The 27467-nt window shown below is 54.4% G+C and overlaps 11 protein-coding genes across 11 annotated transcripts; 6 read left to right on the top strand and 5 right to left on the bottom strand.

Annotated features, from left to right (window-relative positions):
• Positions 1–448: 448 nt before the first annotated feature.
• J7T55_013211 (histone acetyltransferase esa1) lies at positions 449–2040 on the bottom strand (the record flags this gene model as incomplete). The annotated part of the gene is made up of 2 exons (XM_053141878.1): positions 449–1883; positions 1955–2040. 2 exons carry the CDS (start codon positions 2038–2040, stop codon positions 449–451), a joined length of 1521 nt encoding a protein of 506 aa, XP_052995556.1.
• Positions 2041–2471: 431 nt separating this feature from the next.
• On the top strand, positions 2472–3455 carry J7T55_013210 (uncharacterized protein; the record flags this gene model as incomplete). Its single annotated transcript, XM_053141877.1, has 1 exon — positions 2472–3455. One exon carries the CDS (start codon positions 2472–2474, stop codon positions 3453–3455), a length of 984 nt encoding a protein of 327 aa, XP_052995555.1.
• Positions 3456–3625: 170 nt separating this feature from the next.
• On the bottom strand, positions 3626–5206 carry J7T55_013209 (uncharacterized protein; the record flags this gene model as incomplete). The annotated part of the gene is made up of 4 exons (XM_053141876.1): positions 3626–3736; positions 3790–4045; positions 4099–4754; positions 4823–5206. 4 exons carry the CDS (start codon positions 5204–5206, stop codon positions 3626–3628), a joined length of 1407 nt encoding a protein of 468 aa, XP_052995554.1.
• A 1952-nt stretch (positions 5207–7158) lies between these two features.
• Positions 7159–7729, top strand: J7T55_013208 (uncharacterized protein; the record flags this gene model as incomplete). The annotated part of the gene is made up of 3 exons (XM_053141875.1): positions 7159–7300; positions 7353–7648; positions 7700–7729. 3 exons carry the CDS (start codon positions 7159–7161, stop codon positions 7727–7729), a joined length of 468 nt encoding a protein of 155 aa, XP_052995553.1.
• A 469-nt stretch (positions 7730–8198) lies between these two features.
• J7T55_013207 (uncharacterized protein) lies at positions 8199–11218 on the top strand (the record flags this gene model as incomplete). Its single annotated transcript, XM_053141873.1, has 3 exons — positions 8199–8485; positions 8548–11008; positions 11075–11218. The coding sequence occupies 3 exons, from the start codon at positions 8199–8201 to the stop codon at positions 11216–11218; spliced, it is 2892 nt and encodes a 963-aa protein (XP_052995552.1).
• Positions 11219–12556: 1338 nt separating this feature from the next.
• On the bottom strand, positions 12557–16214 carry J7T55_013206 (uncharacterized protein; the record flags this gene model as incomplete). Its single annotated transcript, XM_053141872.1, has 2 exons — positions 12557–15624; positions 15701–16214. The coding sequence occupies 2 exons, from the start codon at positions 16212–16214 to the stop codon at positions 12557–12559; spliced, it is 3582 nt and encodes a 1193-aa protein (XP_052995551.1).
• A 1502-nt stretch (positions 16215–17716) lies between these two features.
• J7T55_013205 (mitochondrial f1f0 atp synthase subunit f) lies at positions 17717–18463 on the bottom strand (the record flags this gene model as incomplete). The annotated part of the gene is made up of 5 exons (XM_053141871.1): positions 17717–17742; positions 17803–17868; positions 17942–18092; positions 18341–18355; positions 18416–18463. The coding sequence occupies 5 exons, from the start codon at positions 18461–18463 to the stop codon at positions 17717–17719; spliced, it is 306 nt and encodes a 101-aa protein (XP_052995550.1).
• Positions 18464–18799: 336 nt separating this feature from the next.
• On the top strand, positions 18800–19527 carry J7T55_013204 (uncharacterized protein; the record flags this gene model as incomplete). The annotated part of the gene is made up of 2 exons (XM_053141870.1): positions 18800–19011; positions 19107–19527. 2 exons carry the CDS (start codon positions 18800–18802, stop codon positions 19525–19527), a joined length of 633 nt encoding a protein of 210 aa, XP_052995549.1.
• Positions 19528–20128: 601 nt separating this feature from the next.
• On the bottom strand, positions 20129–21468 carry J7T55_013203 (ran binding protein in the microtubule-organising centre; the record flags this gene model as incomplete). The annotated part of the gene is made up of 4 exons (XM_053141869.1): positions 20129–20587; positions 20788–20983; positions 21209–21285; positions 21361–21468. 4 exons carry the CDS (start codon positions 21466–21468, stop codon positions 20129–20131), a joined length of 840 nt encoding a protein of 279 aa, XP_052995548.1.
• Positions 21469–22331: 863 nt separating this feature from the next.
• On the top strand, positions 22332–24079 carry J7T55_013202 (uridine-cytidine kinase 2; the record flags this gene model as incomplete). The annotated part of the gene is made up of 7 exons (XM_053141868.1): positions 22332–22502; positions 22559–22636; positions 22717–22953; positions 23010–23138; positions 23194–23263; positions 23314–23545; positions 23596–24079. 7 exons carry the CDS (start codon positions 22332–22334, stop codon positions 24077–24079), a joined length of 1401 nt encoding a protein of 466 aa, XP_052995547.1.
• A 982-nt stretch (positions 24080–25061) lies between these two features.
• J7T55_013201 (uncharacterized protein) lies at positions 25062–27221 on the top strand (the record flags this gene model as incomplete). Its single annotated transcript, XM_053141867.1, has 2 exons — positions 25062–27141; positions 27205–27221. 2 exons carry the CDS (start codon positions 25062–25064, stop codon positions 27219–27221), a joined length of 2097 nt encoding a protein of 698 aa, XP_052995546.1.
• Between the last annotated feature and the right edge of the window lie 246 nt (positions 27222–27467).

Here is a 27467-nt window from a genome sequence, read left to right as displayed (position 1 = left end):
AACGGTCTTGTGATTGGGAGCAGTTGCAGGGCTGCAGAGCTGGACAACATGCACTGGCGGTAACTCGCATATTTAGGGGAGTTCAGGACAACAGGCTTTCGTGTTAAGTAGGAATACAGGCTAGAATGACGATGACACTGGCGCAAGGAAGTCGAATAGACGAAGCTCCAATGTGCACATAGATTGATTTCCTCAGGTTTTGACTTGACTTGGAGTCAAATTGTCTTGACATACAGTGGCCAGTGTGTCCATGACAGTAGTCGATGGCGGCGACCCTGAGGGAACGGCGAGGTTAATGGCCCTCTTTAGGCTTCATCAACATAACTTCGTGTTTCAATTCATGTCCTCAAATTCATTGCTCGAAAGGGGTATCTTGAATTAACGCTATTGATGGCTAGAGTTTACATTTGATGCATGCAACTGATGACTGGACTGCAGTCCGCGGTCCTTACCAGCCCCATGTCCTGTTCGAAGCAGTGAAAACAGGCGGCTTCCACTGAATCAAATCAGGTTTGATCTCTCTCCATACCAGCTTCTTCTTTTTCTCCATTCGTTTGTTGTGCGCCTCCATCTGGCTGTTGGGCACAACAATCTTGTGCTCACTCTTGTGGTAAACCTGCATCTTGTACGCCTGGAGAGTGTGCTCGACGTCCTGCGTAGTCATGGCCAAGGCTGAGGAAATTTGTTCAATGCTGCACCTATCGTCTTTATCGTGGTACTCGAGAAGCATGTCAACAATGTTTTCAATCCAGTATTGCCGGTAACTTAGGAGACCCAGATCAGAGAGAGGTTTTTCGGGCGACCCGAGCTTGCCTTCGATCTTCGACAGCTCGTAAGAGAATTGGATCAACAACCGGCCATAGCCTTTGCGTTGGTACTGAGGCAGGGTTAGAATACATGCCACATTGTAGCCGTCGGCACTCTCCTTTTCTTTAGAAAAATATCCGACGAGGTGGCAGCCCTTCTCCGTCCGCCTGGTCATGACGTAGAATAAGAATGGGTCCACGTCGTAGTAAAGGGTTTTGTGGTCGAGGAACATCTTCGATAATAGACAAAGATTCCTACACCATGTCCGCTGCCTCCGCCCGTCAATCTCCCAGAATGAGACCCAATCGTCTCTGTAGATCTCGTTTCCTGGCGGGTGTTGCAACGTGCACTTGTGACGGTGGCGTTTGAAGCTAGTAAAATCGCCATAATAGCTGAGGCAGAACTCGCAGATGTAAATAACGTCCTCCTGAGTGAAAGCCTCTGGATACGGCGAGAAGTACCAAGGGAAAAGGTCATGTTGACCAAACTGAACTGTCGATATGTTTCTGATGCGGGCAATCTCGGTGGGATTCTGGGTCATGGACCCTGATGTTCGCAGCTTTTCGATCTCATCCTCTCTGCTGAACGAGTCAACTTTTGGTGTCTCGTCACCGTCCACATCCATCTCGTCTGCGGCCGCAGGCGTAGGTGCGGCATCTTGGGTCGGCGTAGCCACATCGGGGCCTTCGTCCCCAGTGGGAGTGCCCTTCTGCGTTTGCGACTGGGAGTCCACAAAGTCTGGCCATGGGTGCGGCGTCTGAGCCTCGGAAGTGATGGACTGCTCTCGCTTTCCTGGTGGAGGTCGTTTCTGCGGTCTCTTCCCGGGCTGTGTTTTCTTGGACGGTGCTACTGCCCCCTTCTTAGTCTTACCGTCCTTGGGCTTGTCTTTGTCCGGGTTTGGCCACTCGACGTCTTGTTCAAAGTCGATCCTGGAGAGTGGCACCCATTCATCAAGTCGCTTGTTGAAGTTGTCGAAGTTGCAGTAATACTGGCGGCCGCTCTTTGTGTCCTTGATGCCTAGGATTTCTGCGCGGCGTGGGTGGCCGTTCTTCTGCACCATAGCAATGCACCCGACCCTGCAACGGCGCTCGTTAGTGGGGTGAACATTTGCGCCAGGAACTCGCAACGGGGAAGCATGATTGCCTACACGATTGTGTCGGGTGTCGCCTTGCCCTTTTTTCGCGACCCATCGCTGCCAACGACAGCCTCTCCATTAAGAGCGCCCGGACTCATGATGCGTCTGTCGATGCGGAACGTGGTTGTGGATGGATTGATGGAGTGGTGGATTGATTGACTGATGCAAAGTCGTGCTTCGCGACCGCGTCGTCTTCAGCGCTGTTCCAGAGCCACTACAGCAGCTCTTTCAGAAGGTAGGTTGGGTGGTTCTTCCGACTGCATAAGTCAGTAACAGATTTCTACGGATTGGGGGCTGACATCTGATAAGCAGCAATCCGCCCCACTGCCGTGACGCTTGGGCCTTTCTCGGCCGGCAACCTTGAACACTCTTTTTCAGTGAGACTGCATGTGTCTAGACCTCAACCTCACTTTGAAAACTGAGGGCCTGACAGCCCCCCAATGGTCATTTTCCGGCCATTTGTCATGGGCCTGTGATTGACGTGGCACATTCGAAATCATTCGGTGGCCTAGTACCTCAAGTCTGTAGGATGGCGCCTGAACTCTCGTCGAACTGGAAACAGCTGCAGGCCAAGATCAAGCAACAATCGACCAAGTCTACAGGCCAGAAAAGGAAGGCTGATGACGGAGCGGTAGCCGGAGCCTCACAACAATCCTCGAAGAAGCTCAAAGGCAGTGATTCAGGGCCCAAGCCGAAAACAAAGCCCGTCACTTCCAGGGCTAGCAACTCAAAAGAATCTAAGAGGTCAAGCATGGGTGCCTCGCAGTCTCAGCCTGGAATATCCGCATCCCTCGCACTTTGGGCCGAAGACAACGACATATCGCCAGAGGCCGTCTCAGACGCGTACGGCCTGGGTGCCAAGGACAACTCGTTACTTACCGCGTCAGCTGTCCGGCCGAACGAGGGCCTCACCTGCGACATAGAGGTTGGCAAGTACATTGCCATCGACTGTGAGATGGTCGGCATTGGAGAAGGAGGCTACGGACATGCTTTGGCCAGAGTCAGTATCGTTGACTTCCACGGACGTCAAGTTTACGACTCGTACGTTCGCCCTCAGGAACGAGTGGTGGACTGGAGGACAAGGATCAGTGGCATAGCCCCAAAGCACATGGCGACAGCTAGAGACTTCGCAGATGTCCAGGCCCAAGTAGGGCACCTTCTTCATGGCCGGATTCTCGTTGGCCATGATCTCAAGCACGATCTAGACGTCTTGATACTTGATCACCCACGGAAAGACATCCGAGACACGGCCAAATTCTCCGGGTTCAAGAAGTATGGTCACGGACCCAAGCCAGCTTTGCGAGTCCTGGCCAGGGAGATATTGGGTGTCGAAATCCAGACAGGTCAGCATTCCAGTATCGAAGATGCTAGAGTCGCCATGTTGTTGTTCAGGAGATACAAGCCGGCTTTCGACGTGGAGCATGCCAGCCGGTACCCCGAGTTTGTCCCGAAGACAATCGAATCCAAGCCCAAGGCAAAGCCGAAAAAGACAAAGAAGAAGCGACGGAATTGAACAATCCTGCGCAATAATTATGCTCATTAAATATTCGACCTCGTCTAGTCTACCCCGCGGCATTCGAAACCGCGACAGTGTAATGCTGCTGCGGAAGATTAACCGAAAAGTGCGTGAGCACGCTTGTTAAATCCCGTCGAATCCAGGCACCCGCACCGCAAGAGGATGGTTCACTTGGGAATCCCCTCCATCAGCTCCATGGCTCCGTCGCGTCCAACGGAAATTATTACGTCCCCAAGGGTCTTGGCGAGAAAGCCGGCTTCGCAATATCTGAAATAGTACTGGTCTCTTCGTCAGCGGCGACCAGTGGATACTATCCCGAGTTGTGACTCACCTCCCATTTTCTCCTGAAAACGGCGATACCTTCATCTGTCATATCTCCGTGCTTATCGAGAAGGGCAGGCTTGATCTTGGCTTCGAAGTTGTTCATAAAACTCTCACGCCACAGCCTCAAAGTCTTCGCATAATGGCCACCAATATTATCCACCTTCTCAACAACAAGTGTTCCATGGGATTCTCTGCTGATATGGTCGATCAGCTGTGTGATCGAGGGAAGGTAGCCGCCAGGGAAGATGTAATGGTTGATGAAACTAGAACCTGGTTAGCACCTCAGCCTGCACCTCACGGCCCGGTAACCACTCACTCCTCGCTTTTCGAGTACGCGTCATGTCGTGCCTCGGGCATGGTGATGCATTGGAAGACCGCAATTCCACCGTCCTTTTTTAACAGCCGGTTGATACAGGCAAAGTAGGTCCCCAGGAACTCCTGCCCCACTGCCTCCAACATCTCGATCGAGACGACCTTGTCGTAAGGTCGCTGGGGCACGGGCAAGGCTCGATAATCCATCAACAGCACCTCTATTCGGTCTGAGAGGCCAGCTTTGGCAATTCTGTCCTCTGCAAGCGCCTTCTGTTCTTGCGAGAGCGTGAGACTAGTGACCCGGCATCTTGTCTGCTGCACGGCCAGAATCGCAAAGGATCCCCAGCCAGTTCCGATTTCCAACACGTGGTCTGTCGACTTGATGTGCGCCTCGTCAATAAATACCTGTAATTTCCTGATCTGCGCCTCTTCCAATGTCTCATTGGAAGAACCGGACTTGTCCCAGATCGGACAGGAGTATGTCATATCTGGTGACAAGAAGGCTGCGAACATTTCATTGCTAATGTCATAGTGGGCTGAGATGTTGAGCAAGGAGTTCGACATCGTGTTCGTTCTTCGAGCCAGCGCAGAGGCGTAGCTCGAGAAAGTCGACAGCAGGGTCGTTCCGTTACCTAGCTGTTCTCGATTTGCCAGGAAGAGCTACACCGCGCGGAACTGTTAGCATGCCATGGCGCCTTTCTTTGCAGCAGCAGTAGTGACGACAGTACCTGGAAGAAGGCCGTCAAGTCGGTGCAGTCCACCTCGCCCAACATGTATGCTTCTGAAAAACCCATGTCGGCGAACAGGACGAGTCGCATCCAGAAAGCGCTCTTCTTGACAACCAGTTCCACCCTAGGAACGCTGATCGCGCCGTTCACGACGACCCTCCCCGGCAACTTGGAAGTGCCTAGCTTCTCGCCATACACATGATTGGTGCCGTCTACCTCGTCAACTAGCACCAGGGTTCCAACTTGAATATTGCTGAATAGAGAGTGAACTGCCCACTTGGCGGCAGACACACTTGGACCCCAGGTGATGCCTCCTATTGTGCCGCGGGCGGACTGGACCCATTGGCTGGGTGGTCGCGTGATGAAGCTCGGCAACAGTGGCATGGTTGGCCTGGAGGAAGTGCCAAATTAACTGTCTAGGAGTTCGCGCGGCGAGATTGGGGAGCTCGGTATCAGAGGCGGTACAGTTCAAGTGTCGGCGACGAAGCACATTATCACAAGCAGCGAGGAAGGAAACAAGAGACGTAGGAGGGGCCAAGTCGCAGGTTGGATGCAAGGCTTGCGACAAAGTCGCATAGCCGCATGGAAGAGGAAGGAGTGCCCATAATACTCTGTCGCAAAGCAGGGGGAGGTACCATCGGCCTCGTTGACCTCATCGCTCCGCTGTGACTGTGCGCGTCCGTTGCAAGCTCTTGTGACAAGGATATGGTCAGTTCCGAAGACACCGCGGTACTTCGGCTGTTTCTGCATTCGGCAAGGTGCTGGAAGGTCACGACCAAATTCCGGTGGACTTGAAGCTCGGGAAGGCCAGGGCCGGTAGTCGACTTGCGATGCCAAGCCACGTCGTTCGAGCTGCGCATGCCTGGATGTTTGGTGTTTCTTCGAGACCGCGCACACAAAATACTCCATACTATGTTCTCGTTTAAATTTCTTCCTCCATTGAAAAACTAGTTGGTGAGCTCAATATCGAGAAATTATTGCGCAATGAGAATACTTTGCGTGCTGAGTACCAAGAGGCGCCACATATGCGGAATCTACTCAGCACACTCCGGAAGTCTACGCATCACGACCCCGGTACCTTGTACCTGGATTCCAGTCGAGCAAGACATGCCGCAAATCCCAATCGCAGGGACCCCTGGGACCTCAGGTAGCAAGGGTTTCGAGAACCGGATAGAGATGGTGTAGTGGGGCTGGTCAGAGCTGCAACCCGCAGCAGCTTGTCACCTTGTCAAGACTCTCGCATGGGAGTGTCTCATCCAGTTGGTCGAGGGGCCTGAGGGGCAGAGGTTGGTACCTCCCACGCTTCCGTGCGGACGATCGACATTCCTCAGACCTGAGCGCGAACGGCACACGCCGCGACGAGTAGCAAGCTGTGGCCACTTGCCCCAAGCGTTGAGGACGGTTCATCAACAAGAAACTGCTCTCGTAGTACATGTATATATTCTCCAGAAAAGCAAGCGGTCAGCCACATGGCAACAGCAAGGTAGCTAGCCTACTGATACTTGACAAGTGATATTAAGACTGCCAAGCTACAATAAAGGTAGCCGGGAAGAGACTGTAGTATCACAAGGCACGCAGATATTCTGATTGCCGAGTGCGGAGCTGTCAAGCATTGGAGATCTCGCGAGGATCAGAGCCAAATTCTGCCCCTCTGCCCCTCTGGGGTGTGGTCGTGTGGTTGCAATGGTGGCGGTCCTGGCAACACGGGGGGGTTTAATGCTCCCAGTACCCAGGTAGCCACGACATCCGAGTGCCTTTGCGCACACCGCTCCACAACCCGGTCCGGTCTGTCACAGGGCGAGTCCACGATACATAAACTTCACTCATCACAGAGAATCCAAACAAAACCGAAGGAACGGCGGGGCCCACCTTGTGGTGGTTCGAGCTGGACCAGCCACAACATCAATGACGTCAAGACTTTGCGCCGCGGGATGCGACGATGTTGAAGAATCCTCTTCGGCCTCGTTGTTCAGCCGCCTCGGATAGAAAGACTGGCACAAATGTCCGGCTTTGCGTCCAGAGCCATCCGTTGTGTTTGAATGGTTTGGGAGTGCGTGGTGAGACTAATAGCCCCGCGCACTCCAGCGTCCGGAGACAGACCACGACAGGTCCAGGGATGCGATGGATTAAGATGGGATGCCTCCAAGGGTCGACAGACCGGGGTGGTTCCCCGGCTGCACTCGTAAAACCCTGACCTCAAAACAAGATAAGGAACCCTTATCGCTCTTCAATTTACGCGTTGAAGCAGACGCGCCTCATGTGGACTCGCGCCCGTTCGACTCTGCGTAACTTTGGAACTAAGTAGTAGAGCACACAATTGGAAACCACACAACGATATGGAACAGCCGATGCTTTCTCTCAGCCAGCCCAGGGGCTCCTCTTGTGATAAGGCGACCCCCAATGTCCTACCCTGCCGGATCCAGCACGACGGCCCCATCGGCTCAGCAGACTCGTACTGGAGCCCATCACAAGAGCCAGGTATGTGCATGTGGACTGTTGTGGCAGAGGCTCTTTGCTGACCATGACATAGATGGCAAGCGGGTTGCGTACTTCAGAGGCCGAAAGCTGCATGGCAAGGCTCTGAAAGTCCCAGAGGGTTATCGAGGCGTCGTGATCGAAAAGACAGATCCTCCTAAGCCTCAAGCACCCAGGCCAGACGAGCCTGAAGTTGTCGACCTAGATGCCGAGGAAGAAATGCCACTGGGTATATTAGAGGCAAAGGCAGAATTTGACGAGGTGGTGATTTGGGGCCATGAGTCTGTGGCGGACGCATCCTCTGATCCGTATGCCCGAGGATTCGAAGAATGGATCGCAGTCGCCGAGCAGGTGCGTGTGGTCTGTGATATACAATCTCTAAACATGTACTGACATTTCTAGATACACTCTTACGAGGAAAAGGGGCAATGAGCCTATGCCAGGAGAGATTGAGAAAGACCCCAGTGCCGTCCTAGTGTCTTTGTCGTGCTGCTGCTCAAATGCTTGAGAGAGGCAGGTCTCTCAATGCTTGGAATTTTCCCTGGGCGAGGGGCGGCATGAATTACTCCAAACATATTGCTTTAGACCAAGCCAGTTACATAGTCCAATTGTTCTGAAAAGACGTTAGGATTGAATGCAACGCATTGGTTGGCCAAGCCATGATAAATGAAAAACATACTTCCACATACGGCCTAGCCTTCATGCAGCCACTTTAACTCGCCGCGTCCCTGACGCGCGACGCGCTTTCCACGCGTTCCACAATTAATCGTGCAGGGGAATTGATTGCATTTGCGCGCGCCAAACTCTTGCATATCCAGACTTTTGACACTCCAGTCTTCTGCTCACCTCACGACTCATACACTTTGATCTTCCTCTTCTCCATAGGCAACTGGTATCAAAGATGGCTACGGCAGCAGCAATGTCCAGCGATGCTGGCTTTCCCATGTCCGATGGCCCCTCGAGGACACCAAGACAACGGCGCGGCAATCCGTCGAGTTCTTCACTAGGAGGTCGACCCCGCGGCCCCCCCTCTGAGAGCAACGGCGCACCGAGTGATGATGAGGGCAACGAAGGGTTCGAAGATGACCAGATCCCCAACCGGCGCCCAGCAGATACCCAGAACATTCCCAAAGTCGAGGACAAACTCGGCGTATTGGTCCAGAAGCATTTCGAAGACTTCATTGAAGGGTATGCGAGTTCTTCGGCTCTTGCATGGCTGCTCCGACCCGCGCTGACAACTCGATGAACAGATTCATAGAGGATCCTACCTCTTCAGGGGCTCCGACATCCAGCGCCATCACCACAGACAAATATTACGTCGCTCAGATCCATGGCATGCGCGCATACGCACTGTCAACCTTTTACGTCGACTTTAAACATCTTCAAACATGGACAGACGGCACGCTTGCGGACGGTATAGTAGATCAGTACTATCGGTTCTTGCCCTACCTTACCGCCGCTCTACACAACATGATCGCGAAGCACGAGCCGGCATACTTCCGCGAGCATCGTCAACCCACTGCGTCGAGCACCATGACCACTTCTGGAGCCAGCAACGTTGGTTCTGGCAGCCAGTCGGGCCCAGGCAGCAAGACTACGAACCAGCAGACCGACAAGGTCTTTTCCATCGCATTTTACAATCTGCCTTTGGTCTCTAGAGTCCGTAGCCTTCGCGCCGGAAACATCGGCCAACTTCTCTCCATCTCAGGAACTGTCACAAGGACCTCTGAGGTGCGACCCGAGCTTTCAGTCGCCACGTTTGTGTGCGAGGGATGCCGTGTTGTCGTGCCCAACGTCGAGCAGACCTTCCGCTATACCGAGCCAACTCAATGTCCCAACGCCACTTGCAACAACCGTCAGGCGTGGCAGCTCGACATCCGCCAGAGCACCTTCATCGATTGGCAGAAGGTCCGAATCCAAGAGAACAGCTCTGAGATTCCTACTGGCAGCATGCCTCGGACTATGGATGTTATCCTGCGAGGCGAGATTGTTGATCGGGCCAAGGCTGGCGAGAAGTGCATTTTCACTGGCGCTTTGATCGTTGTGCCGGATGTCAGTCAACTCGGCCTCCCCGGCAACCATGCCCAAGCTTCTCGTGACGATCGCAACAACCCTCGTGGTGGTGATGCCGGCGGCAGCGGTGTCAGTGGCTTGAAGGCTCTTGGTGTTCGCGATTTGACCTATCGTCTTGCTTTTCTCGCTTGCATGGTGGCCCCGGACACCACAAATTTGGGTGGTGGGGTGACGGACATCATTGCGTCTCTCAACTCGTCAAATAACGAAAATGCACAACAGGCTCAAGAAGCGGTCCTTGCTTCATTTGGGCCATCAGAGATCGAGGACCTCCGTAAAATGGTGCACAGCGACCATATTTACTCGAGATTGGTCAACTCTCTGGCGCCCATGGTCTATGGCCACGAGGTGGTGAAGAAAGGTCTACTGCTGCAACTCATGTCTGGTGTTCACAAGTCCACTGCTGAGGGCATGCAGCTGAGAGGCGACATCAACATCTGTATTGTTGGTGACCCGTCTACATCCAAGTCACAGTTCTTGAAATACGTCTGCTCATTCGCACCTCGCGCCGTCTACACGAGCGGGAAAGCGTCCTCAGCTGCTGGTCTGACAGCAGCTGTTGTGAAGGACGAGGAGACCGGCGAATTCACCATCGAAGCTGGCGCACTTATGCTTGCTGACAATGGCGTCTGCTGTATCGACGAGTTCGACAAGATGGATATAGCTGACCAGGTTGCTATCCACGAAGCCATGGAACAGCAAACCATTTCTATTGCCAAAGCCGGTATCCAAGCCACCCTGAACGCCCGAACGTCGATTCTTGCTGCCGCCAACCCCGTCGGTGGCCGATACAATCGCAAGACCACTCTGCGCGCAAACATCAACATGTCGGCACCCATCATGTCCCGTTTCGATCTTTTCTTTGTCATTCTTGACGAGTGCAACGAGAAAGTCGACCGCCACTTGGCTGAGCACATAGTCGGCATCCACCAGCTGCGTGACGCCGCTGTTGAGCCCGAGTTCAGCACGGAGCAGCTGCAGCGGTACATCCGGTTTGCACGCACTTTCCGCCCTGAATTTACTGAGGAGTCGAAAGAAGTCCTCGTTGAGCGGTATCGTGAGCTCCGAGCCGATGATGCGCAGGGAGGCATGGGCAAGAACAGCTACCGGATCACGGTGCGTCAGTTGGAAAGTATGATCCGGCTGTCCGAGGCTATTGCCAAGGCAAATTGTGTGGAGGAAATCACTCCGGACATGGTGAATGAGGCATTCAACCTCCTTAGGCAGAGCATCATCTCCGTCGAACACGACGATGTCGAGGTCGATGAGGATGACGAGCCTGTCGAGGATGGTGAGACACTTCGCCGCGCTGCTTCGGAGGCTGCTGGTGTTCTCGCAGACCAGGATGGTGATGCTGAGATGGGCGAGGGGCATGCGGACGAGGAAATGGCGGATGCTGGCGAAGGGTCCGCCCAGCCAGAGAGGCGCAAGCAGACAATCTCGTACGAGAAATACATCAGCATGGTCAATATGATCGTCCAGCGTATCGCCGACGACGAGGCCGGCAGCGGCGAGGGTGTTGAGGGCGAGGCCTTGATCCAGTGGTATCTGGAGCAAAAGGAGGATGAGCTCCAGGGCGAGGACGACTACAACCGGGAGCACGCGTTGGCGAAGATGGTGCTGAAGAAGATGGTCAAGGTAAGTGACGGCACCTTCAACTTGCTTTTACGGAGCTATATCAGCTAACAATCATGCCTCTGTCAGGACAACATCCTCATGGGTATCCGTGGTGAAGGCATGGCCGCCGGCGGCGAAGACGCCGGCGATGGGTCTGCGGCACCTCAGTCGCAGGCGCAGGACATCGTCTACGTGCTTCACCCCAACTGTGCGCTTGAAGAGATCAGCTAGTGATGTCCTTTCAGTGTGAGGCGTTGGCTACTTGTTGGTATTACACTGGTGTGGAGTTTTGGAGTAAGGTTCATGAACGAGACATGTCATAACGGAGGGAGGGCAAGCCATGATAATGTGTGTATACTGATTAAACGTTAGTATTTTTGGTTAGAGGACAACACTGTACCTGGATCGGTGTTTACATAATTTCACTGTGTGAATCGAGTGATGATATTTGCCGCGTCGCTTGCCCATACCGGGTTTACCATGATACACTGCTAATTATGTGGCTATGAATGTGTCTACGACTCAGCGTAGCCTTCTTTCTCCCCGCGCTGCCAAGCGTCATGGAATGAAGTCGTGGGTATCCGGGTGTGAGCACCGAAGCAATCTATCAGACCAAAGAGAGAGCGGTGCGATACAGAAAGGGAAATTGGAATGAGGCAAATGCTTTGCAATTTATTAGTGGGACAAATATCTTCACCGTGATCACCGATTAAAAACAGTCAATGGCAAATATAGCATTTTTGAGTCACTTGTATTGTGTTCCTGCCTAGGATTAAACCGGTCCTTAAGGAACAATATCGATCATGTCGCTCTGCGCGGTAGAGGTTATCTTAGGGCCATGTGTCATGGCCGCTTTCTTTTCCCCTGTGTTGCCTGGAACAGTTCGGTCTCAACGTCTTCGTCGAGACCGTAGAATCAGCAACGAGGGGAGGGGGCTCTGTCTGCACTCAAAAACCCCCGGTTCACACGAAAACCAATTTTCCTTTGCCTCACACTCCCTGTCTTTCTGTCCGTTGATTCACAAAACATGTCTGGTCTTGTTGCTCTCCTCTCGATGACAGAATAGCAGCCTTACTCTGTGCTGCTTGTGCCCAGGTTGGCACAGGAGACAACCGGTTGTGGTCTGATACGAGAAGCTCACAAGTGGTCCATCAACCAAGCCCTTTGCCGGAATGACTTTTCCCAGCTTCATTGAGACGTAATTTTTTGGGCGGTTGGCGACAGAATCCGACCACCCTTCTTCGCCTTCAACGTGTGATGGGCGAATTTTGTGAACTCATCCACAGTATCGTCGATTCGTCGCGTCCGTGGCCAGCAACGTGAAACCCGCTCGCAATTGCATGCATGGAAAATGCCAAGAACGATTTTGTGGTCCGAAAGACATTATAGAAATTGTACAAAAACTAGCTCTGCAACAGAACAGTTTTCAATCCTAGCCCAGAAGCGAACAGGATAATCCGCCAGGAGTGTTTCATTCCATTACAGATCCACTCCGAATGAAACGAATAGATGAGACCACCTGAGGTATCTATCCTCAAGCGGTTGTTCTCGACGCATAGCGTTGTGGGTTTACTGGGTTTGGATGGGTGTTGCCGCGGCACGATTCCATTCGGATCTGCCACGGTATGAACCACGGCCACCTCGGCTAAAATTTGATCCAGAAGGGCCACCCTGCTCTGATGAGTCTCGGTTTCGGTTGCCACCACGATACGAAGAGGAGTAACGCGATGCGCGTTGAGGGCGCCGGCCTTGAGGGCTGCTGACAGATGACGCTGCCATGGCCACTGTTCTACGCCCCGACATGCTAGGCAAGAAAATGACATAGTTTCTGCCCTCAGGGTGGAACATCAACGCCTCAGCGCTGGTAGTAATTGCTTCCTTGAGCCTCCGATCTTGCCGAGGTGGCGCCTTGGCAGGCTCCCAAGCTGCCTCTGGAATCTGCGTCGGAAGATGTACAGGCGGGAGAGATCCCATCTCCTGCTCTTCGAAGCAATCTTCAGCCATTGTCTTGGTGGCGAAGGAGCCGTCATCAACCGTTGAGCTTGGGGCGAAGATAGTCGGCAACGAGACAGTGGCCGCAGCACGGTGGGTGGGCTGCAACAAACTAGTCCTGCTGGATGAGTCCACGCTCGGCGGATTCGATGAATTGTCTGCCAAGAGATTCTTGATCCGGTCTTGCCAGAAGTTTGGTGCTGTGTGATTGGAACCTGGGCCCGAAGAGCTGAACGGTCGGGAAGAAAGAGATTGGGGACTAGATGCGGACCTTGCAGAGCTGGGCTGGCCAGAGCGCTGTGACGCCGGGAACGAGGAGGGCGCAGCAGGTGGCAACTTCACAATGGGCTTTGTAGGCGGCAGCGACACATGGGGGTGTGCCATGTCGCCGTCAAAAGCAGGGTGTCCAGCCATATCAGGAGGCGGGGGAGAAGGAGACTGAGATCTGCCAGTCTCAGGGGCGATCGGTGCTGTCTGGTCTACTTCTCGGGTAGGTGGGAAGAACCTTGATCGCTGGGACCCAGATGTTGTTGAACCGTTCTGGCTAACGGGTGGAGGCACAAAGCGTGCCGCAGCATCTTGTTGGCCCAAGTCACCAGCGCCGGCGGTCCGTGAGGCAGAGTTTTGTGCATTATTGCCGCGCAAGACCCACTGCATCGAATCACGCACTCGTTGTCCTTGTTCATCCTCCTTCGTAGACGTCCAAGCCTCGTTGATGGGGGCTGCTAGGTCAGAATAGTCCAGTCCGCGAGCTTTCATGTCCTGCTCTAGGTCACGTTGCTGCTTCTGGCGTTGCAGCCGAGTGTCTTCGTCCGATGCCAGTACAGCAGACGTCCATTTGTTCCTTCTCTGGGCATTATCATCTTGTGGTTGTGCCCGTGATCCGCTCCGTTGTGGGGGCCCAATCGGGGCCGGCTGTGAGTGCGGCCCAGGCGGCTTGGATGTCGCGCTTGGTGGCGCGATGGGACCGGGTCCAGGACGGCCACTCCGTACGGGGGCCAACTGCGAGGGCTGGGTTGGCACCGAGTTGAAAGTTCCATTTCCAAGAGAGCGGTCGTTGGTTGGAGGGCCCCAGACGTTCTTGGGTGCCTGACTGCCTGCGTTCCACGTGAGTCGATCGGTTGGGTTTTGAGTCTGCACTCGAGGATTCCAAGGGTGCGCATGCTTGTTCTCCGGCGCCGGAGGCTGCTCGGCAGTAGCTGGAGCTTTCGCGTGGGATTGGGCGTCCGGACCAACACCGTTGGGAAGTGTGTCCTGGCTGCTCTCGGCCAATGGGTTTGGCGGTGTTGCGGTCGGCTTGGTTTCCTTCGCCTCTTGGGACGCTGGAGCCTGCTGTGGTGTCTCGCTCAACTGATCCGCTCCTGCTGTCTCTTTATGGACTTCCTTCTTCTCGCTCTTTCTCTCGGGAGCTGGGCCCAAAGCTTCCAGCTTCTTGCGCAGACGCTCTTGCTTTGCGGCCTCTTCCCTAGCCTCTTCCTCCTGACGCCTTCTGATTGCTTCCTCGCGACGTTCCTTCATCAGTTTCTTCTGGAATTCGACATCATCTACCACGGGATTTGCTGGGGGCACCGTTTGCATCTCACTGCTACCTGGGACTGAGGGTGCGGCATGCGAGATTGCCGGTGATGCTCGGTGTTGCCATGGTGAAGCACTGGGCTGTCGCGGTCCTCCATGATGATCGGAGGGCGAAAAGTTCCGTGGGGACGTGGGATGATCGCTGGCCCCGGTGAATGAGCCTCGCCGAGGGTCAAGCATTTCTGAAGGGGGAAGACCTTGCTCGTAAGGCCTGCCCAGTCTCTGGAAGCTGCCACTTCCGCCACTAACATTGGACGAGCCGCGCCTCCTACCGTAGCCGCCGCTGGTGTGGGATGTTTGGAATGCCGCCGAGGGCTCCGCTGGGCCCTGCGTCTCTCCATGGGACGGTCGCTGAAGTAGGGCTGGTTGTCGCGGCTGGTACTCGGGCCTTACTGGCATTCCTCGACGGTCAGCAACGGGCTCATATCGACCTGAATGAGAGTTGTACAGTTCCCGGTGGTCCCGACGCGGTGATCGACTGAAATCATCGGCAGCGATTTCTCTTGCGGCAGGCGGAGTCACGCCTTTCACACCATAGGCTGGTCCTGGCGGCGGGAAGCCTCGCTGCGGCTGTTCGCCCGCGACTTCCATGGGAGAAGCTTTTTGGACAGGTGGCAGTGCGGCCCACGGACTCTTGACTGGGGTCGGGGGCGCAGGAGGCTTTGCGACTAGTGTGGGCTTTTCTGGCGCGCCTTTGAGAATGAGCCCCTTGCCGGATGGTAGACTAGGCTTCACGGAGGGAGAGCCCGCGGGCGGGGCTGGCGACCGTGGTTTGTCGAGGGGCTTGCTTTCCTTGGCTGCAGGCGCAAGCACAGGTACAGGCGCAATCGCAGGCGCAGGCGGAGGCGGCTCAGGTACGTTTACAGGTTCGTCGGCATGCGGAATTGTGGTCTTGGTGCCATCGGTCCAAGTGATCGTCTCTGGTGCATCCCATTCGTCGTCGCTTTCGTCAATATCAGCCCATGCTGCCTGGCCCTTTGCAACGTCAGGTTGTAGTCTGTTAGCTACGTGTATACCAAGCTTCAACAGCTCCTCGTCCGTCATCTTCTTAAGGTCGGGAGTCGGAGGCGCTACGGGGACGTGCATGTTAGCTTTTGCAAGGCTTGGGTACGGGGCGAGTGAAAGGATAACACGGTCAAAGCTTACGTCGATTCTTGTTCCATACAGCGTTTCCATCTGGTGCGGGTCGTCCATTTTGGGCGAGAGATGACTTGGAGGCATCTCGCAGTGTTCCTGTGGTCTTGGCAACCAATCGAGGTTTTGGTGTAGATGATGTGCTTGGAGGGCCTGCGGTCGACGATGCAGTCGAAGCAGTCTTCTCGGGGACTTTGGCTGCAGCACTGCTGGAGGCGAGCTTGGCCTGAAAACTCTTGTTGATGGGCACCGACTTGAAAGATGTTGGCTTTTTGACCGAAGACGATCTGACATGGCCCTTGTCGTCGGATCTGGACTTGGAGGCTTCGGTGTCGGATCCCCCACTGACGCTGACCTCGGCCGAGTTGACCACCTCATCGACGATGTCGTTGACCAGCTTGTCCACGACGACGTTAGCGGGGGACTCGCCGTTTAACTCGGGCTCGGGCGCGGGACGGGCGTCTCGCGAGACGGCGTCAACGTCGTGACTGGCATCTTCTGGCTGTGCCTTGGAGACAGTCAGCATCTCTGCAGGAGAAGAGGAGGCCTCGCGCTTTGCGACGCGGCGCGGGGGATGCGAACAAGAGAGGAGGTACTTGCAGGTAGAGCAGCAGGAGTCGCAGTAGCTTCGACGGACTGGTTTGGCGTGGGTTCTGCCGCCATCATCCGACAAATGAGCGGGTTGTCAATTCCTCAGAGGAACAGAGGCACCAGCTGCGTCGTCGAGTCACTTTTGGAGGTGATACGATGGTTTTCGCAAAGACTGGCTCGAGTGGTCGGGGGAGGAGACGCGGTCGGGTGGAGGCTGAAGACTGGAGTCGAGTGACGAGTGACGAGGGTGCGCAGGCTGAGCGGACTAGTCAGTCGGTCGGTCGGCCGCTGCGGTAGGTACTAGAGTGTCGAGTTCGGGGTGACGCAAAAGAGCACCGACAAGACGGGCGCGGTCTCAAACGCCAGGGAGATTCGAAAAAATTAGGAGCGAACAGGCTCAGCTCTCAATGAGAGTGCCAACAATCGCACAAAAGAGATGCTGTATTGTCCTTTCCCCTTGGAGAAAAGGAAATGTCGTCGGCAAAGACGAGGGCGTTGTTGGCTTTTTGCCGTGGTAAAATGGCTGCGGCTGCGGCTGCTACTTTCTGCTGCACTTGGCTTGACGGGGTCTCATCAGGAGGAAGGAAAGCTAAGCTGATCCAAGCCCAGGCCTTGGGGGCCGCTAGGCTGGATCTGGCCTCGCATCCCAGCTTCTACATATCCATCTGCCTCGTGCTGTGGCCCCACACCCGTTGGCCATTGGCAAGTACCCCAGGGCATTTCAACCTCGATCCCAATGCACATCATTCAGCCCTACTTTTCGTTTTGAAACCACATTGTGTTGGACAGAGAATGCAGCCGGCCTGGAAGAGCCAACGACTGCCAGACGTCCAGACTTGATGCGCGCTTCGGAAGCATGCTGGGCTTGGTGGTCCAGCTCAATGCCATTCTCACCCTCACTCCGGGATACCATCTACTCACAGGATGCATATGCCATTGTATAAATGGCTATCAGAGATATCAAAGGCATAAGTACAAGTATGTGTCAATTGATGCTGCAGGTCCCTAGAGCTTTAGGCCTCGGAGGAACCAAGAAAGCAAGCATCACGGCATCACAACGGCCTCACCGTATCCTTTCTTAGCAATGACATTACTGTGCATTGGCCTCAGCTGCGCATCAAGTCACTGGAGCCATAGATGGTGTCATTGTACAATGTCGTGGTAGCAGGTCCACTCTCTAAGTAAATTGTTCTGCTGTCATTACCACGTGCGAACAAGCGGGCAAGTGGGTAAACGATATAGTGATCGTGCATGACATTTCGGAGAGCTCCTTTTCAGCAGCGATCGATGAGCTGGATCCTAGAGATATTGAATCACCCAAGGAAACGTGTTGTCTGATGAGTCGTCCTCACTTCGTCTATTTGCGATATCTACACATCAAATTCCGACCGCAGTTCCGACCGCAGTTCCTGATCCTCAGCACAGCGTTCAGTCACTCTAGTGAGCATTGTTCTTGTGGTGACCTGGAGAAGGATGTCAGAGCCAATGATATTATCATCCGATTCCTCTTAGATGGAACTCACGCAGGTGGAAGTAGTAGTTCTGGGCGTATCCAATGGCAACGAGGAAGACCAGAGCGTGGATGATAGCTGTGTATTCCGACCTCGTCAGCACAACAATATTCAATCCGTTCATCCGGAGACGCGTCCCGGAAGCACTTACGCTTGGCCGATGGGTTCTTGCCGAAGTGCTTGGCCTGGTAACGGCCGAGAATTCCGGTAGCCTTGACCTCGGGGGCGGGCCCCTGGGGCAGCTTCTCGTAGAAGTTGACAACGCGCTTCATCGCGATGGCGTTGGGGTTGGACCCGATCGCCTGTGCAGTAAAATCCATGTCAGCTTCCAAATTCCCAGTCCTTAGTAGATATTTGCGTGCGATTGAAGTCATCTCCATTTGAAGGTTCCAAGTCCATGCATTCGTGTAGACAACGAGGCGTCATAAGCTGTCAGGCACTCTCGGCCTACATCCAAGCCTCTGCCGACCCTGCTGGCTCCCAGCTCTTTCGTTTTCCATCAATGCAGCTATCGCGAGAATCGTTGGGTAATCGAGCAATTCGAACGTACCTTGGGCGAAGCAACCTATGGACGGCGGGGTTAGCATACTCTTTCGCAACTGGAAATCGCGGCGTCTCGGTTTACCTTGGGAGGGATGAGCGTCGAGAGCGCTCGGCGTGTAACGAAGCTCATGGTGGCTGTGGTTTTCGGGTCGCCCTTTAAAGGAAGGAGGAGAGATTGTCGACGAGTCAATTGGGCGCTGGCTTGGTCGCTTCAATTGACGTTCTTGCGAGATGCGGGTTGACGTTCAAGGTTGGACGGTTGAAGCCGGAGAGAGGGCTGCAGACCAAAGCTGCGCCGATTTTTGCCCAATCACGGCCCGCCAATCCAGCTTAGCTCATCAAACGTCACGACCTCGCTCCCGGGCGAAGCTCGACGACTGCCGCAGCAGCAGTACACCAATTCGGTATCTCCCCCCACGGCGACAAGATCGACCTGGCGACCTGAAATCGACCCAATCCGCCCCTCATGGCTTCGCTACGGACACCACAGGCAGCTCGGATGCTGCGGGCCATTTCACAGACCCCACGGCTCACCGCCCGGCGCTTCGAGAGCACCCAGCAGTCCGACTCCATAGTCAAGGCCAGGGCACCCGTCCATGAGCCTGCCCCTCCGGCGCCGTCGCAGGGAGGCAAGAACAATCAGCCCGACTATGCCGCTCGCATCGACAATGCTACTTCGTGCGTGAACGTCCCTCGAGCCGTGCCCTCTTGCTCAGTTGAGTGCTCATCATGAGAGAGGCGACCCTACTGACACTCGACGCACAAAAAAACAGCACATTCACTCCCGTCCCCAAGCGTGTCCTCGACGGCTCCGAGCCGAGCGAGATACTGCCCGCGGCCATCACGTCCGGCGCTCCCATGGAGCTGCAGGCCCGTACTGTGCGCATCTACAAGCAGGCCAAGCCCGCCACGCAGTCCGGCGACTGGCAGAGCAAGAAGTGGCGGATGGACTGGGACGTGCTGCCCAAGGGTCACAGGTGGGAGAACCCGTTGATGGGATGGCAGTCCTCGGGCGACTACATGCAGGGCACGCACCTCAGCTTCAAGAGCAAGGAGGATGCTGTGCACTTCGCCGAGAAGCAGGGCTACGAGTACTTTGTCCAGGAGCCCAACGAGAGGAAGTTCACGCCCAAGGCTTATGCGAATAACTTCCTGTACTCGCCAGGCAAGCTGAAGCACATCAGGACGAAGTAAGGCTGGGGAGAATTGTTGCAGTTTGGAGGGAGGGGAGCAATTGTACATAATTGATAGATGATGGTGCCCGAGCAATGGGCTTTCCAATGAGCAACTGGTAACACGTTTCCGGGGGTGTCTACACGTTGTAACCAGTATCTTTTGCTGTGCCTAATGCTCCAGGTACGATATACGTCCTGGTTAGGAAGAATTTGCTATCACATGTAGCCAGTAGTCTGCCTTGATTCACCATGAGGTACGCAGAGAATACAGGCAGAAAGAGCCGAGACCAGTAAGACGAATGGAATTCTTTTTTTTTCAATGACCAAATCAATTCGCAATGCTGGGCAACTGCCCAAGATTGGATAAGTCCAGACCATAGGCCCGCTGCTAGACTTCGGGGTTTCATAATCATACAGTTGTCCCGCTGGTCGGAGCTCACTTTGCAAGACCTGTGTTCCGCAACGCCGAGGGTTTTGCCCTACTCGCTTCCCAACCTACCAAGAATCCTAATAACCAAAGCAAAAGTGATACCAGACCTTTACTCCTACCAGCCGATATTAAAAGAAATGGCGAGGAATGACCCAGCCGCGCGAGACTGCAGCAAGTACAATGGTTCAGGCTAATTCGTAACCATAGGTTCAGACCCATTCTCATGGGAGCTGTCTTCACCGTTCAGCCCGAGCTCGATCCGGTCGGGCAGGTTCTTCCTGGAATTACGGGCCGACTCCTCAGCCCAAGCACGGATCTTCACAAGATGCCGAATGGCAGCCTCACGTCGCTGGGTCTGACGGTGCAGGATAGCCTTGTTGACCATGTCAGATACCTCCCTTCGCAGATTTGGATGCATGATAGCCGCCTGTTCTGGCTTCAAGCTATCTCTGGGGTACAGCAAGATGGCCATGGTGTTCTCAAGCGGCTTAAGGAAGGCGGGTTGTCGCGATGCCCTAGGACCAAGCTGGTCACGCGCAAACTGTATAGCAGTCATCACATTCTTGTCACCGTCGCTGCTGTTGCGAATCAGCTCGACGAGCTGGAGCCTAAGCAGGGCAAAATGCAAGTGAGCATCTTGGTCCAGAATCTGAGACCGGTTAGCAACGGTCGCTTGCCAGTTTACGGTGCGTACAAAGATGTAGGATGGGGAGAGTGCTCATTAAAAAAGTGGTTGTTTATCATCAATGACCCGAAGGTCATATGCGTGGTGCATGTAAAACTCGTGTTCTAATCATAGTGCTGGGCTCAAATCAAAAAAAAAAAAGACAGTGGGACTCATCGACATACCTCTGGGTCTAGTTCATTAAGAGCCTCAATGGCATCCTGGATGTGTCCTTGGTGAATCAAGTTCCTGATATCTTGACGGGCACTTATGGCAGGATCCTCTTGCATGGGCTGCAGATTGGCCTCCTTAGAAAAGTTGGCAGCCGCTTGAGGGTACCCCTCCATGGTGAGGTAGTCTAGTATCAAGGCATTGATATCACTATCCATCTCTGTCAGTGGCACGCTCGCTGCTGTGTGACGAGGATGAGATTTGAAGAGATTGGGATTGGGTGGTCGATCAGAGTTAATTTTTGATATATCTTCTTCCGCATTCTTGTCTAGGAGAGATTCCCATTGATATATGTATAACATCATTTGACCCAGGGTGCAGGGCTTGCGCCATGAAAGGGACAGGCATTGGGGGTGCAAACAGAGAAGGACTAACCTCTTGGGCATGGACATGTCCACGACGCGTTGCTCGAAAGCATGCCGAAACGGCGTGGCAGTAGACGTTGTGGACGTCTGCAGGGCAATCAAGTCAACAATGCCATTCTGCTCAATCCATGACTGGGCGAATGAGAACGGTCAAGTCCGTACCATGTTGCCAAATCTGTTTCGAAACTCGGCAGCAACCCTCTCCCAAAAGGCCAGGTCATCTGAACCGGGAGGTTGGAACTGGATCGTGGGAGGCCCACTAGAAGACATTCATAGCTTGGAATGAGGCGACACCACAGAAGCTCATATGAGGTGATGAGATCTGATGTGTCGGCGCTACTTGCAGCCTGTCGCTGTTTGTGTTTGTGTGCGACGGGAGGTGGGCTCGTGTGTTGATGATGGTCTGGAATGGGGTGCGGGTGTGAAGGAAAGTCGAAAAGAGATGACGGAAGCTCTCAAGGTTGGAGGTTTTGGCGACAGAGCCTTGTAGTGCAGAAAACTCCAGGTCGGCCCACTCATGGCAATGAATTCTGCCTGGTCTTTCCGCCCTGAGGACGAAGCTACCTAAGTACATGCCACAGTACCTGGGTACCTGAGTACCTGTGCCGCTAGGCGCAGCTAGGCACAGCTCTGGCCACCTAGGCTCTGGGCACGGGGCACTGGGCACGGCGGGTGCTGTCTCGTTTGCGCCACGGAAGGAACTCCCCTCCCCTGCACGCAGACCGGTTCTCGAACCTTTTGAGGCTACCGTCCTTGTACTCGGGCACGCGCTGTTGATAAGTGCAACCTTGGAAGTGATAAGTAGCAAATCATATCGCCTGCCCTCAACATCCAAGCCCCTTCAAGAGCATCGTCTTTCTTACTCTGTATATACATGCTCTCATTCTCTCCTTTCCTCATTCTATACCTGGTTACACAGACATAGCTAAAGCTCAATCACCACCTGACATGCTCTAAGTGAAGACCACATCCTTGCATCTGATCCTAAAAAAAGAAGTGGGTGCACACCTCTAATGATAGACTCGGGGGGCCATACTGACTTTTCGTAGCTCACCCAAGGGCATATCCGTCTCTTGTGCCGTATCACGGCAACTTGGTGGGGCCTCGATCAGAAGCTTCAAGCGAACCTCATCATGGACTCGGCGACTGCAGCGAATGCCATCGCCAAGAGGGCTCACTACTCCCCTCCCTGGGCTGATGTCTCTCTTGTCGGCATAGCTGGTAGCTCCGGCTCGGGAAAGTCGACCTTGTCCAGGGCCATCGTCAACAAGCTGAACCTGCCATGGGTTGTGATATTGTCCATGGTGCGTGAGAGCAAGGTTAACAATCTATAAGGTGCAGTTGCTAATGCGCAACATAGGACTCTTTCTATAAGAGCTTGGATGCGGACTCATCCAGGAGGGCCTTCTTGAATGAGTATGACTTCGACTCTCCAGATGTCAGTGCTTTGCAGTGCCGTATGGAGTTACTGGTCGTAGGCTTACTTGGGTCCCCAGGCTATTGATTTCGACAAACTAGTGGAATGTCTGCGAGATCTCAAAGCTGGGTGGGTCTCATCAGCGTCCCAGAAATCTTGAGAACTGGTCACTAAGACTTATGGATCATGACAGAAAACGCGCCGAGATCCCCATTTACTCATTTGAGAAGCACGCGCGAGTAGACAAGACGACCGCCATTTACTCGCCGCACGTTCTGGTAGTGGAGGGGATATTCGCATTACATGACCCGAGGGTCCTAGATCTACTAGATATGAAGGTCAGGAGACCACAGAATCGTCCCGCGAAGATTTTATTGTGCTGACAAAAGCCCAGATATACTGCGAGGCGGATGCGGACACCTGTCTCTCAAGGAGAATACTACGTGATGTCGAGTGCCGAGGCAGAACCGTCGAAGGTGTGATCAAGCAGTGGTTCATGTGGGTGAAGCCAAACTTTGAGAATGTAAGTGCGCCCTTTCGAGCTCCGCCGTCCGAGTCCTAGCTAATCCTCCGCCCAGTACGTCGACCCGCAGCGGAAGAATGCAGACGTTATTGTGCCAACGCGGGTTGAGAACATGGTCGCCATCGGTATGTTGGATTGAACATTCGGAGAAGCCTCAAATTGACAACTTCTGCAGACATGGTCGTCCAGTCCATCCAACAAAAGCTCGTTGAAAAGTCCAGACACCATCGAGCCGCGCTTCAGCAGCTCGAGCTTCAAGCTCAGTCGGAACCCCTTAGCAAGAAGGTGGTGATCCTGAAGGCGACAGCTCAGCTGAAAGGCATGAACACGATTATAAGGGACATTGACACATCCCCAGAGGACTTCATATTCTACTTTGACCGATTAGCCACCCTCGTAGTTGAGCAGTAAGTACCGCAATGCAGCCCGGCCGCGCAATTTCTCACGATACGAACAGAGCAATGAACAATGTGCGTTTCGCATCCACGACCGTGGAAACGCCGCAAGGGTACCACTATCGGGGTCTCGCCCCAGAAGGAGAGGTATCAGCAGTGGTGCTGCTCCGAGGCGGCGCAGCTTTAGAAACAGGCCTCAAGCGCGTGATCCCAGACTGCAAATCGGGCCGGATCCTCATACAATCGAGCATACGGACAGGCGAGCCAGAGCTGCACTACAGTCAGCTGCCCAAGGACATCAGGACACATGAGAGCGTGCTCTTGCTCGACGCGCAAATGTCGTCTGGCGGGTCCGCTCTGATGGCGGTCCAGGTCCTCGTTGACCATGGCGTAGCTCAAGACAGGATCGTGTTTGCTACGTATTCAGCAGGCCGCATGGGACTACACCGACTGACGTCGGTGTTTCCCGACATTACAGTTGTCGTCTGTAACATGATTCCCGACATCGAAGATAGATGGGTGGAGAAGAGGTATTTCAGATGCTGAGAGACATAACTGGTGAGGGTTGACTCGAAGCGAAGCGTTCAAGAAGCGAGCATACTGCATAGCGAGGCTGGGATAAAGCACTAGCATAGTCCCATTTGGCAACATATCGAGACGATGATTAAGGAGAAACCAACAGTTGTGAAGTCTCTGAGATACCGAAGATGCCACCAAGCTTCACATCAGCGGCCCCCAACTTCATGAGGCAATCATTTTGCTGAGTGAGGTGGTCTGGACGTTTACTTGCTGCCTGTGTCTTGAGGATGGCGTGGCCAGGACCGAAAATCGCTCTTACAGACAACCAACCCATGGGGCCGACTCTAACACCGATCGCGCGAGAGAGCGATGCTCGGCCAATTGTCCCCGGAGGACCCGGTACAACTGTTCTTGCCCACCTCCGTGAACAGAAAATTTGCGCAGATTTGAGATGATCCCATGTGGCCTAGGAAGTTGATCACGAAGCCCAGCACGCCCTTGAAAAAATTGGAGATATTCCCAGCTGAAGCGGTACCGGAATCGCAACTTAGTTTACACTGCAGATGTACTATGTACTACGGCAGACCACGTTGACGACAGCCTAGGCAGGCCGATTGGGGATGAATGAGTCGCAGCGGTCGCGGATGTCGAATTAAGCACCGCGTCCCGATGACGCCAAGATGCCGTGTGCTGTAAATGCAGGGGATTATGACGCAGATCCTACAGGGGACAGCACCGACGTACCTAGCTTAGCTCTGCTGTAAGCTTCTCAATCGGCCCTCCATTGAATCAAGAAGAAGACCTGGAAATCCAGAGGCCAACAACAGCCTTCGTTATTTTGTTGCTTTCCACACTACATCTGCTCAGAAGACCGCTCCTCTTTGATATTTCTGTGGCCTCTGGTATAGTTTCAATTTCTCACCGGCATGCTCATGCCTAGGAGTGTTTCTCGACCTTTCCAGTAGCGACCAGTCAACACGCCTCCGATCGTTATCGACCTTCACTTGGGATGCCTTCACAAGCATCACTCAGCGCGCTGGCTGCCCGCGCCGGGCGCCAACGAGGCCTGGCTGGATTCCGAAATGCCCCCTCAATGTTGCGGATCCAGCCCAGAGTGATACAAGTCCGTAACCTCACCAAAAAGTCGAGATCAGAGCCCCCTCGATCCCCGGCCCAGCCATCCCTCGCACAAGACCTGCATCGACGCCAGCCCGTGGCCACCTTCGCATCCAAGACCCATACCAGATTGCTGTCCGGGAGGCCTCTTCCACAACGGGAATCATGGGCACTCAACTTCGCTTACCGGAGCATGGCCTGGGTGGGCAGTGGAATAGTCTTCGTTGGCCTGGTCTTCGGTGCTTTCTTTGTCTACGACGCTTCGACCTACAACGAGCACGCGGTCGCCGCAGAATGTGATGTCTCGCACCTCGCATTGAACCCTCGAAGAGGCGGCCCGAAGAACCTACCAATCGCAGATGTCCTCATAGACGACGAGGACACCGAAGATCACAAGAAGAGGAAGGATAAGCCAAAGTTGGTCATCCTCGGCGGCGGCTGGGGCGGTGTTGCCTTACTGAAGGATCTGAACCCGGAGGACTATCACGTTACCGTCATTTCACCCGCCAATTATTTCCTCTTCACACCGATGCTGCCGTCCGCGACGGTCGGGACCCTTGAGCTAAAGTCACTGGTCGAGCCGATAAGGAGGATACTCTCAAGGGTGAAAGGCCACTTCATCCGCGCCAAGGCCGAAGATGTCGACTTCTCAGGCCGACTTGTCGAAGTCTCCCAGACTGACTCGCAAGGCAAGGAGGTCAGGTTCTATGTTCCCTATGATAAGTTGGTGGTTGCCGTAGGCTCGCAGACCAATCCCCACGGCGTAAAGGGGCTTGAAAACTGCTTCTTCCTCAAGGACATAAGGGACGCGCGGATAATCCGAAATCAAGTCATACAGAACCTTGAGTTGGCCTGCTTGCCCACCACTCCGGATGAGGAAAGGAGACGGCTGCTCTCTTTTGTTGTCAGCGGCGGTGGTCCGACGGGCGTAGAGTTCGCCGCGGAACTTTACGACCTCCTGAATGAGGATCTGACGAAGCATTTTCCAAAACTACTGCGCAACGAAATCTCGGTACACCTGATTCAGAGCCGTGGTCACATCCTCAACACCTACGATGAGGCCGTGTCAAGATACGCCGAGGAGCGCTTCGGTAGAGACGGGATTAATGTTCTCACTAACTCCAGAGTCTCTGAGGTGAAGAAGGACACTATCGTGTTCACACAAAAGGGCAAGAACGGCGAGACTATCACCAAAGAGCTTCCAATGGGCTTCTGCCTGTGGTCCACGGGCGTCTCTCAGACAGACTTCAGCCAGACGCTGGCCAAGAAGCTCGGGGACTTCCAGACCAACCGGCACGCGCTCGAGACGGATACGCACCTCCGCCTGAACGGCGCCCCTCTGGGCGATGTCTACGCCATCGGCGACTGCTCGACGGTACAGAACAACGTGGCCGACAACATTGTGACCTTCCTGCGCGGGATGGCGTGGAAGCATGGCAAGGACCCGGAGAACCTGGACCTGCACTTCACCGAGTGGCGCAATGTGGCGGCCGAGGTGAAGCGCAAGTTCCCGCAGGCCGTCGGCCACCTAAAGCGGCTGGACCGCCTGTTCGCCGAGTTCGACAAGGACCAGAGCGGCACGCTCGACTTTGGCGAGCTGAGGGAGCTGCTCAAGCAGATCGACAGCAAGCTCACCTCGCTGCCCGCGACCGCCCAGCGGGCCAACCAGCAGGGCCAGTACCTCGCCTTCAAGTTCAACAAGATGGCGCACGCCGCCGCGGGCCTCATGGCCAACGACATCCGCGACGGGGACCTGGACGACGCCGTCTACAAGGCCTTCGAGTACCACCACCTCGGCAGTCTCGCCTACATCGGCAACTCGGCCGTCTTCGACCTGGGTGGAGGATGGAACCTGAGTGGTGGGCTATGGGCCGTGTATACGTGGCGAGGCGCCTACTTTGCGCAGTCCGTGAGCTTCAGGACGAGGATGCTGATGATGATGGACTGGACGAAGCGTGGCCTTTTCGGACGAGGTAAGTTTCCCAGCTCTTGTGTGGTTTGTTTGGGGGACAAAGTGACTAACAATGTAACCACAGATCTGATGAGCTATTAGAAAGACATTTGGAATAGAAGCGAGGAGGGTATACCAGAGGCATAGAGAACGGCGTACGGGTGGGTGAGGGAAAAGGGTGACTGTTCTGCGCTGCTGTGTCTGAAAGATGTACTTTTAGGGAGCGTCCTCGATTTCCAGCGTTATAACTTCCTTTTGTCAAAAACTTGAATGAATATATAATGACTTCAAACAAGCCTCTCGTACCGACTGCCTCGGTGATTAGATGCTTTTCTCACGAACACGTGC

The sequence above is a fragment of the Diaporthe amygdali genome (assembly GCF_026229845.1).
Source record: "Diaporthe amygdali strain CAA958 chromosome Unknown NODE_9_length_1275696_cov_64_842800, whole genome shotgun sequence".
In the NCBI taxonomy this organism is placed as follows: domain Eukaryota; kingdom Fungi; phylum Ascomycota; class Sordariomycetes; order Diaporthales; family Diaporthaceae; genus Diaporthe; species Diaporthe amygdali.
Note: the sequence above shows the minus strand (reverse complement) of the source record. Positions and strands in the feature narration are given on the sequence as shown.